Source organism: Xenopus laevis, chromosome 5L (assembly GCF_017654675.1).
Source record: "Xenopus laevis strain J_2021 chromosome 5L, Xenopus_laevis_v10.1, whole genome shotgun sequence".
Lineage (NCBI taxonomy): Eukaryota > Metazoa > Chordata > Amphibia > Anura > Pipidae > Xenopus > Xenopus laevis.
In genome coordinates this window covers 77,529,189-77,547,387 of record NC_054379.1, presented here as the reverse complement: position 1 = coordinate 77,547,387, position 18,199 = coordinate 77,529,189, and the positions used below count along the sequence as shown (strand labels likewise).

The 18,199-nt window shown below is 35.7% G+C and overlaps 1 protein-coding gene across 1 annotated transcript in view; it reads right to left on the bottom strand.

The window, feature by feature from the left end:
* Window positions 1–18,199, bottom strand: part of LOC108716156 (proto-oncogene tyrosine-protein kinase ROS-like) — an 88,373-nt gene that overhangs the window by 5,980 nt on the left and 64,194 nt on the right. Inside the window, exons 36-39 of the mRNA XM_041562973.1 lie at window positions 16,654–16,786; window positions 14,884–14,981; window positions 13,201–13,404; window positions 10,118–10,252 (exon numbers count right to left, since the gene is read on the bottom strand). Of these exons, the coding sequence (XP_041418907.1) occupies window positions 10,118–10,252; window positions 13,201–13,404; window positions 14,884–14,981; window positions 16,654–16,786 (570 nt within the window). The remainder of the gene's footprint in view (window positions 1–10,117; window positions 10,253–13,200; window positions 13,405–14,883; window positions 14,982–16,653; window positions 16,787–18,199) is intronic.

Here is an 18,199-nt window from a genome sequence, read left to right as displayed (position 1 = left end):
CTGGGGGTAAACTTTAGATTCACATCTCCTCTGTGCCAGAAACTGGTAATGCAGATATTGCTTCTAGCCCAATTTTCTGTGAATTGTAGTCATTCAAACCTGCCTTTTATATAATATATTTTACTAATTTTGTTTATATAAAGCCCTTCTCCCTTATTTAGGGAGTGCAGTGGTCCATCGGGCAACCCCGTGGCCCCCCTCGAAACCATAATTTTGTTTGTCTTAATTCTAAAGATACTTTTTCATTTGTGTTTGTTCATACTGTTTTGAACTTTTCGTTTCTCTCGAGTTCTTACAGGAGTGCATAAAGGAAACATTGAAATCATGTTATTTATTTTCCATATATTTATTAATCTATTGCTTTGACACAGGACATTTTGTTACAGGTCTAGTTATCAAAAACAACCAATCAGTGGTTACTATTTGCCTGTTTAAAAGCAGGCATTATATTGGTTGCTATTTGTTACATCACCTGGGTTATCCTGTGCTTCTTATTAAATAGGGGTAAGATAGCAAATTGCCATTTCTGACATACTGTAAATGTGTAAATGCCACTTTCCAACATTCCCATTAAAATGATTGTGAACTAGATGATCACATTATCTAATGCCTCAATCAGACTTTTTGTAAAAGTTTCAGCAATTTGAGACTTCTTAAAAACCCATGTTTTCAGAAAGACTTATTTACATTGATTCCTGCTGAGCATCAGTGCTTAAGTACCAAATTTGCACCAGTCATTGGCAACCTTTTCCAATCACTTCAATAGAGCCCTGCCTTATTTTCTAACATCTAAGATCCATTGCTCTACATGGAACAATGCAATGCTGAAGTTATACAGTAGGTAGACTATAATACATCACACTGATGGTATCTGATGTGCCAAATTCCAGATCTAATTTCTGTTACAGTTGTACACAGAATTACAATTTATTTATTTATGAAACAGTATGGGACCAGTTATCCAGAATGCTCAGGACCTGAGGGTTTTCAGATAATGGCTCTTTCTGTAATTTGGATCTTTGTACCTTAACTCTACTAGAAAATCATTTAAACATTAAATAAACGCAATAGGCTAGTTTTGCTTCCAATAGGGATTATTTATATCTTAATTTCGATCAAGTACAAGGTACTGTTTCATTATTTAATTGAAAAAGGAAATCATTTTTAAAAATTTGGATTATTTGGATAACATGGAGCTAATGGGAGACAGCCTTTCCATAATTCAGAGATTTCTGAATAACGGCTTTCCATACCTGTATGTATTACATGCAGATGAGATGGCTATACACAGTTTTACAAATTAGAGTGCAGTTAGTTTTGTCTGTTTTTGTTTACATTTAGTTACAAAGAGCTCTGTGAAAAAGCTATTTTTGTTCTGGCTCATTACAGTTGCAGTAATACGCTTTCAGTGCTTTCCTGTTCCAAATGTTGCGGATAATGGAGGCTTTTAGCTTTTGGTCTTCAAGAGGCAGGAAGAATTAGAGCTCACCTTACTGGCTGATAAAAAGCTTGTTGTTTAAGTAAGATATTCCCTATTTTGTTATATACATTTGACAATCCCCATTATTATATACGGTATATTATTTTTAGTTATAGATAGCCAGCTTTCTGCAAGATTGCTCCATAAGGTGCTGATAAATAGTTACCAGGGACAAATTCTAATTATTATGTGCCTGTGGTATGCCAATCCTTTTCAGACTCACATTGCAGTAACCAAGCACCAACCTTGCATACACAAGACAGATGATGGAACAGGTATATTTTTTTGCCTTAAATCTTACCTTGGCACGCAATTATTTTGAGTAAGGTTTAATAAATCACATGGGAATATGTAAAACACCACATTGCGATATTGTCTTTTAATCCTGTTATATCGTGTGACCCTTGTTTGTAATGAACTGTAATTTTGTTTTTTATATATTTTTTTTTATATTGTTATTGCTGTGGCACAGGCCCTGCAGTATGTATCATATAATAATCATGATGACTCTTTAAAGCCTAATAATGTAATTAAAATATGATGGTGGTATTGTGCACTGCACCTATTGTCACATTCTGTGTGTGTATACATACTTTAAAATGGTGGGGGACAAGGTGCAAAGTGCAAAAAACAGGTGCAAATCCCTCTTCTCAGTACCATATAGGTGTAACTTCCTATTGGAGGTATGTCACTGGTGCCAGATATGGACTTCTACTGGTATGCCCTGGCTTAATTTGCATGCAAGGCAGGAGCCCCGATGAATGAAAGGAACAAGGGAAACCTATACTTAACCTTACACAAACCTATACTTAACCATACATAAGACACAAAATGCAGCTGCACAGACTATGGGCATGGTGAGCATGCCACTGAAATTGCCCTTTCAGATATAGCATCTACTAATGAAAAGAGGTTCAATGCTTAGAATATATGTTAAACTATAGTTGCTAAGGCATGTCTAGCCTTCGTGGAGTCAAGCTGTTCTCAAGCACAAGTTCAAGAGCTGGAGGGCAACAGGTTGCAACTCCCTGCTTAATACCAGCAAAATGTATTATTTCCTTGTATGGGGATAACCTGCAAAGATCCTTTATACATAGTGTAGATAGTACAACAGTAATGCAGCCCCATCTAATGGCTGAAGATAGCGTAGCAACAGGGGTGTTTTTATTGCTATGGCAACAGTCTTTAAGTTGTTTCTGGCTTGGGGTAATGTGGGTGATACCAGGCATCCATAATCTTCCCATACAGTTGTTGCCTGCAATAAAAATGCACGACTATGGGCAACAAATCTCCCGAGGCAACTCTGGGTGACTTCGGAAGAACAAAGCGATTCGTTGGTTTTACCGCCATCGATTTCAGTTATTTCCAATAAAGACGCATTTTTGGGAGATTTGTTACCCACAAATTTCCCCATTGGGCACTGCCCTTAGAAATACTTTGTACCTGTAATGGGCCTTTCATTCATTTAAAGAATTGTCACTATTATAAAAGTACATTAAACGGTAGTAGATTTTTAATAAACCTGTTCCACAAATAAGTTTAATATTTTTTCTTACCATTTTTATTATACAGTAAATTTATTTACTTCGTTTTGAGTTCCTCAACCTAGCATTTTTTTTCCCGACTGCAACCAATGAGCTGGTGCTGTCAGTCACTGCTCTAATTCGCTAATTCCATCATAAGTCTACACTACTGAAAAAAAACAGCATGGTTACATTGTTTTCAGTAGGGATAACCTTTAGGTGGAGTAGGTACTTAATAAACTGAAATAGTCTGAACTGAATATGCCTTTGGGAAGTAAAGTACTGTAACTTTACGGCTCTGTGCAACTAAATGCAACTTGTAGTGTTTTGTGGAAGATTCAATATTCGAGTGAATCCAAAAATTATGAATTTGGGGCTTCCCTAGTGTGTGTAGGTAGCTTAAGGGTCCTTGAGGAGAAGGAATTGTCCTAGAGGTTAAGTGAGTAGCCTTTAGTGTAGGATCCCATGCTAGAGACCCTGGTTCAATACCCTATTATGTGACCCTGGATTTGTCAATACCCTGTTATTGTGACCCATGATATGTCATTTAACATCCTGGTGTCCCAGCATACATAGTGCCCTATAATGGTTGCCTTGCTTTGAGTACAACAGGAGAAAAGCACTAAATACTCACCCTGTGAAAGTTTATGATTTTAATCAAGTGCTCTTTAACCTGAACAGTACCAAAACCTGTCTGTGTGCATCTCACATATCTGTATACCCATATCCCTACAGATCGGACGAATGAGACAATATGAGAGTTAGTAAGGCAAGTAAAACAATATTATTGCTGCACTGTGGAGAAGGTGTTACTGCAAGAGGAGCACCTGTCACAAAGAACACAATCTAAATCAAAACATGTAGTTATTCATTTAGAAAATATTTTATTGGATTACTACTCATAACTGTCATATAAATAACAAAGAATCTGAAGAGTTCCAATGTTTTTCTAGCTACTGTATAGGAATGTACAAACCACAGTATTGCTCCATATATTTTGCTCAGAAAGCTACATGTAATACTCAGAACATAACCCCAGCATAGGATCAGACTAACAAACTTGGATCATCTTTTCATGCTGTAGATACATAATAAGGTTTAATGAAGGTATGGTAGAGAAATATCTCTAGGAAGCTGTCAGTAAGTGTGGTATTCCTAAGTGTTACAAAGGTATCTGACACTATGTTTAGTGACAAGGTCATAGTAAAATTGGGTGGTTTGGGAATGCATGTGATATATGAGATGGACAGAAGATCTGTCAAGGAGAAAAAATAGAGTTACAGAACAAACTAGCTCTAGCTTTGTGGACTGTATAAAAGGAAAGGCAATATACTAAGTTTGTTGAATCAAAGTTTTTGTTCTAACACAAACGATAGACAACGTGTTACCGGGTGAAGGCTGTTGGCCAAAATTTCCCAACATCCCAAGCTGCCAGCACATGAGAAGGTGATTTAACAAAAACTGAAGTGAAAACAGAAATTAGGTCATGCATTTCAAATAATGCGTCTAGAAAACTGTTACAATCCTCTTTATTTTTTCTATCTGCAATGCAGCACTTCTTCACAAACATTCACCATATTGCTGTGCCCACAGCTAGTTTTAAAGAAATCTGCTGAATACTAAGGAGTAGGTCAAATACTTCAAAAAGTGCTGGAATTTGACCAGGTTGCAAACCTAAAGCTGGGTTCCATGTTCAGTATGACCTAATTTAAATATTAGGAAACCCCACACAAATGTAGTATGTGATTTTTCTTTGTAGTATTTAGCGTAGTTCTATGCCCAAACCAGCTAATATATTCAATAAAAATGGCTTTTGTTTGATGATGGTAATTTTTGTTGTTATTATTACACAAACTCATATATAAAGAAAATGTTTTGGTGGGGATGTAATAAAAAACAAAATACAGCTATATATTTCACAATGTAATATTCTTCATTAGGCTGTTGTGACATTTAATTGCACATAGCAATTTTCTTTTTATTTCCTACTTTGACATGCTGTATTTTTCTGGCAAAAGAATATCTGTTTCCACAGTAAGAAATATTAGCACATACACATGCACTGGGGTCAACTGCAGTATATAACAAGCAATCTTTTTTTCCAATGCCGAATTTGGGTATGTAAATGTTAATATTAAGCACTAAGAAATATTGTTTGTGTTGTGGAAACCTGAATTGATTGTTTATAATCTAATGGCAATGGTACAATGTGCATATTCCCTATAATAAGCAATGGTAAATGCCTGCTTACCCTGTGCTTTACCTTTAGCATCCCATAGACCCAGTTGGAAAGGAGAAGTAATTGAGTTGACTTTTCAGTAGACAGTTCCTAGTGGCTTGTATATTCCTTCCTTGAAGAGCATTTAAGATCTTTATATTGTAATTGTCAATTCTTTTCATAGTGCCGTAGTTGCAAGTGAGAAATGATTGGATGGTCCCTGGGGCTGCTATTTGGCTTGTTATGACGATATGTTTAGCAATCACATTGACTGGTAGGAACTTAAATCCTGCACTGCTGCAGGGATTTACAGGGTTTGTATGATGAAATGAAACACTGTGTTAAGTGGCAATTCAACAAAATACACTCTTGCAGAGCTAGTGTCCTAAATTCAAATAGTAAGTAATTTAGTAAGTAATTTGCATGTTCTTCTTGTGACTGTGCGGGTTTCTTCAAAAAATCCTAAAGCATACAGGAAATCAATTAAATGACCCCAGTTTGTGTTATGTGATCTTTATGTGATCGTTACAGGGCACATAACGTGGACCGAAAAGTTGATGGTTTTAATATGCATGAATTATGCTGAATAAATTTGAAAGAAAAGAACCGGAGTGCATGTTGTTACAGCTTTCCATTACAATTCAACTTTGACACAGCAACCGGAAGTGGACATTTAATGTTTAGCATATGCGGGCGCTAAAGGCATAGTATATATATATACACATAGTATATATATATATACATTCTAGCAGCTGGAGCACTCTCAATCCATTAGGCAATTGCCCGGGTGCAGGTTATAGTCAATCATACATAGAGCAAAGAAAAAAACCGCACACACAGGACTTATGAAGTGCAAAAAAATAAAAAATTTATTGCAACGTTTCGGCTCCTGTACTCGAGCCTTCTTCAGGTGGTCATATATATATATATATATACATAGTATGTATGTATGTATGTATGTATGTATATATATATATATATATATATATATATATATATATATATATATATATATATACATACATAATATATATATATATATATTAATATACAAGTCAGTGGAGGTACAATAGTAAGTACTTTATTCTTTATAAACAGAATAGCTGTCAATGTTAGAGTGTTACTATAATGCCCTCTACAGGCCACTGCATGGAAAACATAAGATACTAGTAGTGGCACCAGATTTTCAGAAAAACTGGTAGTTTATTTAGAGGCATATTTATATAGGTGCATGTATTATATAGAGTATAAAATAAATGCCCTTCTTGTTATCCTTACATGTTATTTAATTTGCAAGAATCCCAAACACTGGAATGATAAAATCAATTGAAATCAAGATGACACATTCAGACGGCAAAAAAATTCTGGTGTAAAAAATGTAAATTGCATCTTTTCTCAGTTAACACGTTCTTATACACAAATACACCCTGCAGATTCAACATCACCTATAAATAGAGGCATATCTAAAGGCTTTTGGACCCCAATGCAGAATTTGTCTGTTACCTATCAATATTAGCTCCAAACAACTATGTACCCAGCTACCACCACTTTCTTAATACCAGATTATTTTCAGAGGAATCCCTTCACAGTTATTACTTGTCATCTTTACAGGCTGTTGCCAAATATCCATTGAGTGTAGTCGATGGCCCTGCACCAATGCTACCCCACTGCATGCAGAAACCACTAATGTTTACTTCAAGGAGGGATAAGAATGTAATCCAGTGCTTGGAGTTATATATCTCTAAGGAAATATTAAGTGTAATTTTGGTGATATAAATTAGAGCTAGGAATGGCAGGTCAGGTTGTCCTGTACAAGCACAAGGCAGACCCCTTTGTTTCACCCAACAATACAGAGAGCCACAATATGCTGGATTATAAGGTATTAAAGGGACACTTGTGGGGGTGCTACAACCACATGGAAGTTGACTGTTCTTCCTGTAGAATAACTTTGCTAAAGTAGAGAAATGCACAAAAAGGGTTGTTGTGAGAGCACTCCTAAGCAAAGTAAAAATCTTTAAGTACTTCTCTTCTCACTTTGAGCAAAGGAAACAGGGAATTGACCAATGCACATTCCCTGGTCCCCTGTAGTTTAGAAGAGTTATTTTGCAGAAAGAATGGCGAGACTTGTATGTGGTTGTAGCACCCCTCGCCTGTCATTTAATGGTTGCTTTATGCCTTTAAAAACGGGCCTTGGTCTGGGTAGTCTTTGTCTATTTAAAAGTCACAAACGGGTCAGGATTAAGCCTGTGAAAGCTAATGGTGGGGAAGAACCAAGCCTGTAACCAATGCCCAGGTCAGTAAAAACTTTTCCTTTGGATGCGTCCATGCAGGGAGGTGCCAGCCTATAAAGGATAGACTGGCTGTGGACAGTTGGGATCACCAACTGGGTTTGCCTTGACATGGTGTGATGGCTTGCCAGTTATATCATATAATAATATATACATACACGGTAAGATATATATCATAGCTTTGTAAATAAAACCTCCTGTTTTTAAGATATGCATTTACACAGATGCTAAATTATTATGTGGCAGGGGACCAGGCAATGTGCAAAGGGTCATTCCCCTCACTTTTGTATGCTTGTAGCTAATTTAGGCCAATCAGTTGCATTGTAGGCTGTCATATGGAAATTGAGGGACAAACGTATTAAAGAAATAAACCTGTAATGGTACAGATTTATTTTACTGGCTGGCTATATAAATATGGCAAAAAGTGGAAGCCAGCTAATATGAAGTTGACAGGAACAATTAATCGCCATTTCTCCACAGTTTAGTTTGAGGGGCAGAAAGAATGCAAGGAATGCAGCACTTCCATTAATAACTTAGCGTAATGGCAACAACCAATTTACTTTATTGACAGAAACTGCATACAGGTGCTGAATGGCAGGTCAATCACATCAAAGAATTTCAATTACTTAAGTAGATAGCTCTTATAGGATTTAAGCATTTGTGGCAACTTAGGTGTTTTAAACTCTCTGCATTTGTTTTCATTTTTCCTTCATGGGTTGCCAGTGTTTATAGTAGGAAGAGATATGGGTCATATTGAACAAAGAATTGACGTCCTTAGTGGATTTATTATAAAAGGGCTGTCAACTAGCCAAGAGAGAGAGAGTACATTTTACTTAATATTGTATTCATTATTGTATTATTATTAAATACATATTGTATTTATAGTGTGTCATTTGCACTCCTAAACCTATGTGAAGATGGCTTTTCTAACCAATTTGATGCAACTGAATGCAATATATGTGCTGAGAGGTAATAAATAAAACATTTGCCTATCTAAGGACTCCTAATTAAAAGTCCTGTAGGGCAAATTCCAGATATATCATCGACAATTATTGGTTGACTTGATATCAATATGCAAATGCAGTGTGAGCTTCTGCAATTATAGACCCATTACTGGGGTTTTGAGCTCTGTCATTCTTTATACAAAAATACTAAAAAGTAATTGCTATTGAATGATATTGTCAGACAGCCAAACTAGCAGAACACCAGTCCATGCATGAGCACAAAATAAATTGTTGACTAGAATATCAGTGGAGGCTTCTTTACTGTTTGCAAGAAGATTAGCTCAGAGAGAACCTGAGTTTGTAACTTCAGGACTTCAGGAGTAGCTCTATTCAAAAAAGTGTCTGGACAAAGAGGCCTCAAAATAGTAATATTTTGATATTACTCATGCTTTAGAATACCATGTTTAGATCCTGAGATACATTATAGAAAGATGGACGAGTTCAGCAGGAAGATTATTCGATTTTTAAACATGCACCCAGAGAAGTAACATAGTTCATCTAAATTAACAGCATGGCAAGCAGGGATACCACTATATTCCATTGGATAACTTGACAATATAATAAATTAATTTGTTAAAATAAATCAACTGTTCGGTCCTAATATGCTAAGTATAATGTAAGTGTATGTGTGTATCAGTAGAGTTACTGGTAGCAACCTATTGTATCAGTGGCTTAACTAGATATTTACTGGGACCCATGGCAAACTATTTTTCAGGTCCCATGTGTAGCAGTTGATTTGTTTTACCAATATTTATCAAAACTGTATAAGGGGCCCCTATCCCTCTTGGATCCCCTTGCAGCCACATGGTCTGTTTCCTCTATAGTTAGGTCCCTGTATTGTATTATATTCACATGTTTTGGATTTGGCTGTTACCAAATCTTCCACAAAAGATTTGGCTTAAAGGAGAACTAAACCCCCCCAATAAGAAAATATTTTCCCCCCCCACATAGCTCATTACCCCTTAAAGTGTCCCGAATACATTGCTCACGTATCAGTACAAAAGAAGAGCAGCAGAGCTCATGGACGCCATCTTCCAGATCTTTGGTCTTCATCTGTAAGGTAGCGTCACATTGGTGCATGCGCAGTTGGATCAGTCTTCCAGTTCATAGCAGCTGTGCAAGCACCTAAAGTGCCATGAATTGCCGAAGGGAAGGAAGAGGACCCAAAGAAGACCGAAGCTCTGGAAGATGATGCCCATGAGCTCCACTGTGCTTACTCTGCCTATACGTGAGCAATGTATTCTGGACACTTTCAGGGGTAATGAACTATACAGGGGAAGCAGGGTGGGGGGACTATCTAGGATAGTAAGTAGGGACTTTTCTTATTGGGGGGTTAGTTCTCCTTTAATGCCATCTGTGAAAAGCTGAAGAAGCTTTAGCTCTGAAGTATGGTAAATATTTTAAAAGCTTTTTGCCACATTTAATAAAGGATTGCTAATAATGAATTTGGGCAATTAAATGGACAGCCAGACAGCAAGATGGCTATTGTCTGGGATGCAGTTTATACATGTAGCTTTTGTTAGCATATCTTTTTGATTTGGCAAAGTAAACATTTGTAAACCATACAATGTTACTTTATTCTCTTGAGATGAAATTGTACTCACACATCATCAGGACAATTCACTGGGGAGTCCATTCGTTGTCCTGATCGTACATGGTGCAAAACCTCCGAATTTGAAAACCCAGGGTATGGCTGTTGCCCCATAGTAAAGACTTCCCAAAGGACAATTCCAAAAGACCTTGAAATATACATATAGAACATGATTAGACTGTATGGGAGGGATAATGATACTGTTTTACTATTTTATAATTATTCTCTAATACACTTTACCTTGCTATGTTCCCAATAGTTATAGTTACTAGTTTTACCTTTATACACTGGCATCCTTTTGATTTAAGACTGTATTGTTAGGGGCTTTAGACTTTCATTATACCGTATAACTAAAATATGCATACACAGTGATCCAAAAATTACCAGACTGTATTTTTACCAATGATCAGATTTCTAAAACACAATTCGGAATTCAATTATTCCTCACTCTCTTCTTATTGGGAGTTACTTATCAGCCCCACCCACCAGAGAAGGATTTGCAAAATGCTTGACTTCGTTTAATAATACGCTTACCTCTGCATATTGGACTTTCCTCTTTAAATAAATGGATTTTTGTATTTGGATAGAGAATTGGATAAAGTGAATGAGTAGTGACACAGAATATTTTCTGGTTGAACCAGTGTTATTAGAGAAGAACCACAAAGTTCTGTACTTGATCCTTTGACCTTTAAAATTGTTGATAAATAACCTTCAGCTGGACATTGTACATGTTTGGTGATAATACTAAACTGTCCAAAACAATAGCTTTCATGCAGGATGTTTTCACTTTCAGCAATTTGAATAACTTGGAAGCCTAGGCTACAATCTGGCAAATGAGGTTCTGTGTTTATAAATGCAATGTTATTCACATGGGTCAAAATTACATGAAGGCTAGTTCTACACTTAATTAAAATTTGGGGTACCTGCTTAATTTAGTAGGCTTTGAGTACTGTGGATAACAGGCTACTAAAGTAGTTGCTTGTATTAAAAAATATGTATTGGCACAAGGGATGAAAACATAATAATGCCTCCTTCTACAGTATATCCCTGGTAAGACCTCTACTTCAATATTCAGTAGGTTTTGGGTGCCAGTCTGCAGGAAATTATGAGCTAGAATGAGTGCATAGATATACAATTAAACTGGTAAATGGAATTGAACTTGAGTTTGTTTTTGCTGAATAAGAAGAACTTTTGAGAGCACAGTAGAATATAACATTATAGCAGATAGCAGCAGATTTTTCTTCATGAAGAAAAAAATAGAGGGCCATGAGGCCATCCCTCTATACTAAAGGGGAACTAAACTCTACTAAAGAAGATGGCTAGAAATATTGTACATTATGTTTTTGGGCTTCTGTACCAGCCCAAGGCAACCACAGTCATTTAGCAATAAAGATCTGTGCCATAAAAGATGCCCCAGTGGCTCCCCATCTTCTTTTCTACTGATTCACTGCACATGCTCTGTGCTGCTGTCACTTACTGAGCTTGGGGGCCAACTCAAAATATATAGTAGACATAGAATACGAATGTTGTAATATAGAGTTGATTAGTAATTAATACAGATAATTACTATATGAAAGCACAGAAACCAGCGCAATGAGCATGAGAATTTAATAATCTACTCTGTAGCATCATTTTACAGGAAAACCTCATTTTCTGCTTGATAATTTGCGACAAACTTATCTGAGCTTCTCAACAGCTGCTCAGAGCCCACTGAGCATGTGAGTGTTGCAGACACTTTCCAAGATTGTGACCCCTTGTGACAGGTTTGAAATTCTGGATTATTGCTGCTATTGAGAAGCTGAAACTTTATGCTGGTGCATATATAAAATATGACATTTTTAGCCAAATTAAATTTTTGAGTTCTCCTTTAAAGAAATACATACAATATGTGTTTTTGTGCATATGTGTATACACTACCAATTAAATATTTTTTAAAACTTGGAGGCAGATTTAGCAAGGGTCAAATTGAAAATTTGTATTTAAATTTGAATTTTTGAATTTTTTTTTATGGTCAAAACTGTCAAATTAGACTAGTGAGTTATCCAAATTACAGTATTTTAAAAAAAATTTGAATTAGATTTTCGAGATTTAACATACTCTGGGTCTTTAAGAATTCATATTCGACTATTTGCCACCTAAAACCTGCCGAATTGCAATTTAAGTCAATGGGAGAGGGATCAATTTGGAGATTTTTGCAGCCTACCTGACATTCAAGTTTTTTTCTGAGTTTTCTGGTCGTTTCAATTCGTCCCAGTTTAAAAATTTTGATTTTATTCATATATTTAAATTGGTCGAATTTAGAATTGATGGGAGTTTTAAAAAACTCACATGAATTTGAAATTTGACCCTTGGTAAATGTGCCTCGGGGCCCAAGTTTCATATATTTTATCACAAAGGGCTGCCCAATAAGTATCATACCAAAATGTATGGCATGGCTCTAAAGAATACTGTGGTAGGTCAGACATCCATTCCCTCTATCGAGCTCCTCAAACCAGCAAAACACATCCAAACAATAAGACTACCTCCTCCATGCTTAACTGTTAAACACTGAGAATCTATTCTCTTACCCACTCAGTGGCATAAAAAAACTTATGGCATTTCAAACTTGGAAGAAATCAGTTCACAATATCCTTTTCCATTCTGCATAAGTCCAGTTCTTTTGTTTCTTAGCCCACGACAAGTGGTTAATCCTGTTTTGTTGCATCAATAGAGGTTTTCCAAGGTTTTCAAACATGACCATTTAGCCCTGCTTCCCAAAATCTTCTTTACATTGCTGTCGAATAGTGCAGTCCGTCTTCTCTTTCATAGTGTAGTGACCCTTATGTATTTATTATCTAATGTTGATGTTGCTCTAGGTCTCCAATTTATAGTGTGTGTGTGTGTGTTGTGTGTTTAGTGTTTAGTGTGTGTGTGTGTGTGTGTGTTACTAAAGTTGTGTGTTACTAAAATGGTGCACCATGGAGGAAAGGTTGGACATGGACAGTCTTTTTATGCAAATTATCTATGAAACTAATGTTACAGTGAAACACTCATATTTAGTGTGATTCATTCCTTGTGTAATAAATATTAGATTTAATATTTGTTACTTAAACTTACCATACATCAGAACGGCAGGTGAATATGCCATCAATTAAACTTTCTGGTGCCATCCATCGAACAGGCAGAAGTCCCTCTCCATTTTTCCGATAATAATCACATTTATAAATATCTCTCGCAAGTCCAAAGTCTCCAATCTTCACTATTCTGGAAAGATTGTTGTATTCTTTTACAGATACCAGACAGTTTCGGGCAGCCAAGTCTCTACAAACGTGAGATTAAAGTCAATACCCAAAAATACTGGCAAAATACTTTCAGAGATCAATAACTGTCTGGGGGACACAGGCTGGAACCCTGTGGTATCATCAGTCATGCAATCAAATTCTAGTAGTTTGAACTTGCAGATGTTTTTATCAATTTCTGGAGACTCAAACAATGTAAATTTTTGAGTGCTGGATAGTAATGGGCGAATAAATTCGCCAGGCATGTTTTTGTGAAACTGGGGCAAAAATTAGCCAGCAGAAAATTCGATGCGACAAAAAAATTTGAAGTGTGTCAACATTGACATACGCATAAAAATTGTTGTGCGTCAAAATTATTCGGACGCCCATTGACTAATGCATTTAGACAAAATAGTCGCGTATAAAAATTGTCGCTCGTGTCAAAATTGGGACAGATTCGCCCATCACTAGTGCTGGATCTGTAGTAACACTAGGGGGCACATTTACTTAGCTCGAGTGAAGGATTAGAAGGAAAAAAACTTTGTATTTCGAAGTTTTTTTTTATATACTTCGACCATCCAATTGGTTACTTCGACCTTCGACTACGACTTCGAATCGAACGATTAGAACTAAAAATCGTTCGACTATTCGAGCATTCGATAGTCGAAATACTGTCTCTTTAAAAAAAAACTTAGACCACCCACTTCACCACCTAAAACCTACCGAGCACCAATGTTAGCCTATGGGGAAGGTCCCCATAAGCTTTCTAAGCATTTTTTGATAGAAGGAAAATCGTTCAATCGATGGATTAAAATCCTTCGAATTGTTCGATTCGAAGGATTTAGTCGTTCGATATAAAAATGCGGTAAATCCTTCGACTTAGATGTCAAAGGATTTAACTTCGATGGTCGAATATATATATTCGACCCATAGTAAATGTGCCCCCGAGAGTGACTAAATATTCCCGAAACAATTCTAGTCTTAGAATAACAGACAAACAAAATGTTTTCTCAAATAAAGGAAAGACTATTTGGGGCAGATTTATCAAGGGTGGAAGTGAATTTTCGAAGTAAAAAACTTTGAATTCTGAAGTAATTGTTGGGTACATCAAATGGGCCAAAATTTGATTTGAATTGAAAAAACTTCAATGCGACCACTCGAAAATTTAAGTACTGTCTCTTTAAAAAACTTCGACTTCGACACTTCGCCACCTTAAACCTGCTGAATTGCTGTTGAGCCCATGGGAGACCTCCTAGAACCTATATGAGGCTTTTGGGCAAATTTTGAGAAGTCAAAGTTTTTTTTTGTAAAATCCTTCAAATCGTTCGATTCGAAGGATTAAATCTTTGGATCATACGATTTTACTATGATCGAATATGGCCATTTTCACTGGAAAAAATACTTCACCTATCGAAGTACTCAAATTCGATGGTCGAATTTCGACGTTTTTTAACTTCAAAATTTGATCCTTGATAAATATGCCCTTTAGACTAACAACCATGATAAATAAAATATAAAGTACCTGTGAACAAAACGCATTCTTTCAAGATAAGCACATCCTCTGGAAATGTTTTCTGAGATATCGAGAAGATCTAATGTTGAGAGCAATGGATTTTGCATCTATGTGAAATAAAACAATTTTTTACAAAGTAAGTATATTTTGTGATGCATCAGATACTAAAATGTCTTTAAACTTATAGTTCACCTTGAAATTAACTTTTAGTATCTAGTAGACAGTAATAATTAAAGACAATTTGCAATCAGTCTTTATTTTTATATGCTGTTATTTTTCTTCATTGCTTCTTTCTTTCATTGCTGCAGGTTTGGCATTTTAACTGCTACCTGGTTGATAGGGTTTTTGTTTTCACCTCCCACAGTTAGGATTAAGTAGGTCAAAATGTAATATGAATCACAATAAAATCAAAGTTTTGTTGAACCTTATGACCAGATATTATTTCCATTCCCAGGCTGGAAAGAGGATGTATAAAAACAGTAATAATTTTAAAAAAACATACAAAATGAATTGAAAATGTTGCTTATAATACACATAATGTGACATAATGTGTCTATAATACACTAATGGGCAGATTTATCAAAGGTCGAAACGAAAAAAAAATGTACTGTCTCTTTAAAAATTTGGCTTTGACCATTTGTCATCTAAAACCTGCCAAATTGCTGTTTTAGCCTATGGGGGACCTCCTACAACCTATTTGGAGTCAATTGGTGGACTATGAAAAATCTAATTTTTTTTTGGGAAAAACTTTGAATTGAATTTGACCGAATGCGCTATTCCTTCGATTCGTGCGATTTGAATTTGGCTGAATATGGACCTATTCGATCGAAAACTGACCTATTCGACCAAAAAAAAACTTCAACTTAATTGCGGTTGGTCTTCTTTAATTTTAAATTAAACTTTGAATTGAATTCGATCGAATGCGATATTTCTTCGATTCGTACAATTTGAATTTGGCCGAATACGGACGTTTTCGATCGAAAATGGACCTATTCGACCAAAAAAAAACTTCAACTTAATTTCGGTTGGTCTTTTTTAATTCAAATTTTGAAGTTTTTTTCATTCGAAATTCGACCCTTGATAAATATGCCCCTAAAAGTTATTTTAAAAAACAGCCAGATTAATTTGAAAAGCTACAATATTTTCTATGAGAGCAGAAAAACTGGGTTTTTTTTTTGTCTTTTGTGTTCAAGAGATACTGTCAACCCTGTCTTTACCATGGGCAGAAGTGGAAATAAATACCACTGAATGTCAGGAAGGCTACAAACATCACCAAATTGATCCCTGGACCTATCCCATTGACCTATACAGTAATCCAGCAGGTTTTAGGTGGCGAATAGTCGAATTCAAATGGATCAGATAATGATAAATCTCAAAAATCTAATTACATTTTTTAAAAAACTGAAGTCGAGTTTGGATAATTTCCTAGTTGAATTTGACAGTTAAAAAAGAATGAAAATTAATGAAAATTAACAATAAATAAATCTGCCCCATGGTGTTATTTCTTGTTGAAAACGGACAATTCTGGACAAATTCAAACCCCACTAGAAAACAATAATATTTATTAATGCAACTTCATTGCTATGTCCTTTCGACAATAAGTCAAATGATTGAATTCCTCTAAAAGAAACTGATTTTCCATTTTACGGAAAATCTGAATAATGAGAACTTTAAAAAAACATTACCTACATGCGATAGTTAGCCAACTGTGACTATAGGAAATGTGGAGCTAATCTCACAGTTTCATGGCAATTCTTTACTAACAGCATGTGTACTTACAGATGTATTTGCTCGAGCTCCTCGTAAATATGTGAGCAGATCCCCACCATCCATCAGCTCAAGAATAATGTACTGGGGCTCATTAAAAAGGCAGACTCCAAGTAGTTTCAAAATATTTGGGTGGTCAAACTGGCTGTAGAATCATAAATGAATTAAAAAGGTTCTTTAATGCAATTGTTTTTATGTAGCAAATTTTTGCTTATTGAGACTGCAGTGCATTCAGTATATCAGTCAGCGTTTAGTTCCTTTCATTACCAATATAATGATGTCCTTTGTCAACTATCTTGTTCTTAAATGTCAATCCAAAAAATATTTCGCCTAATAAAACAAACATAATTCTACACAACTTGGTAATATACATTAAAAACAAAATTTTCTGTGGTTTTAAGCTATTTGTATATGTATTGTAGGCATTCTAGGCTTCCTTATAAAACTCTCAACACATCAATGTATAACCAAACATACAGCATCTAAAAAATTATGTGCACTGGGTAAAATCTGAGCTCTTCACAGTCTGTAACATGTCAAGCTGCGGATTAAGATGTTTGTTTGTTCAGGTACAGTCATGAGACTGCGAGGGCCTGAATCTGAATTCTACAGAGATGCGGAAATGTTTATTAGGAGACTAGAAATTCAGTAAATTCACAGTGAGTACAAATGAAAGAAAAATAATACACATTTTAGTTTTTTCATGTTTTTTACTGTGTTTCATACTATGGAATGGATTTTGTTTTCCCCTATTGGAGGCAACTGTAGGTTCTATGCACAAAACTTTAAAAATGAGCGTAAAATATGTCTGTATGCACACAGTCTGCAAAAGACTAAAGGTAATACTGATAGCAATCGCTGTGTTTAACACATTTAAGGCAGATTTTTCAAGGGTCAAATTTAGAATTTGAAAAACTTCCAATTCAAAAACACCAACTGAAATTGAATCAAAGTTTTTTTTTTGGCCAAATAGATCCGTTTTTGATCGAATAGGTCCGTTTTCAAATCGCATGATTCAAAGTTTTTCCCAAAAAAGTTGAATTTTTACATTACATTACAAATTTCAAAAAATTTTGGAATTTGAAATTTGAATCGAATTTGGACTATTCCCTAGTCGAAGTACAACTAAAATTTGCTCGAAATTCAAATATTTTAAATTCGAATTTTCACTTCAACCTTTGATAAATCTGCCCCTATATGTGCAAATAGAAAACTAAGACAATATTTTCAAATAAAAAAGTTTGTTAGCCATGCTTATATAGAGAGAAAATCCTGTATTTTCCCTGAACATGGTGATTAGTGGCAGCACCTATGATTAACGTAACTTAAGATTAAGGACACACTGAGCATTTTGGGGAGATTTAGTCGCCTGGCACACGTGTGCTTAGCACAGGCGATTTTTTATTCTAGCCAGCGCAAGAGTGAGGGAAGGCGTTCGGGGACATTGGTCACTGCAAAGATGAGGTGATTAGTCGCCAGGCGACTAAATCTCCCCGAAACGCTCAGTGTGACCTTACCCTAACAGGTTACAATTATAACAATAGATAAAAACTTGCAA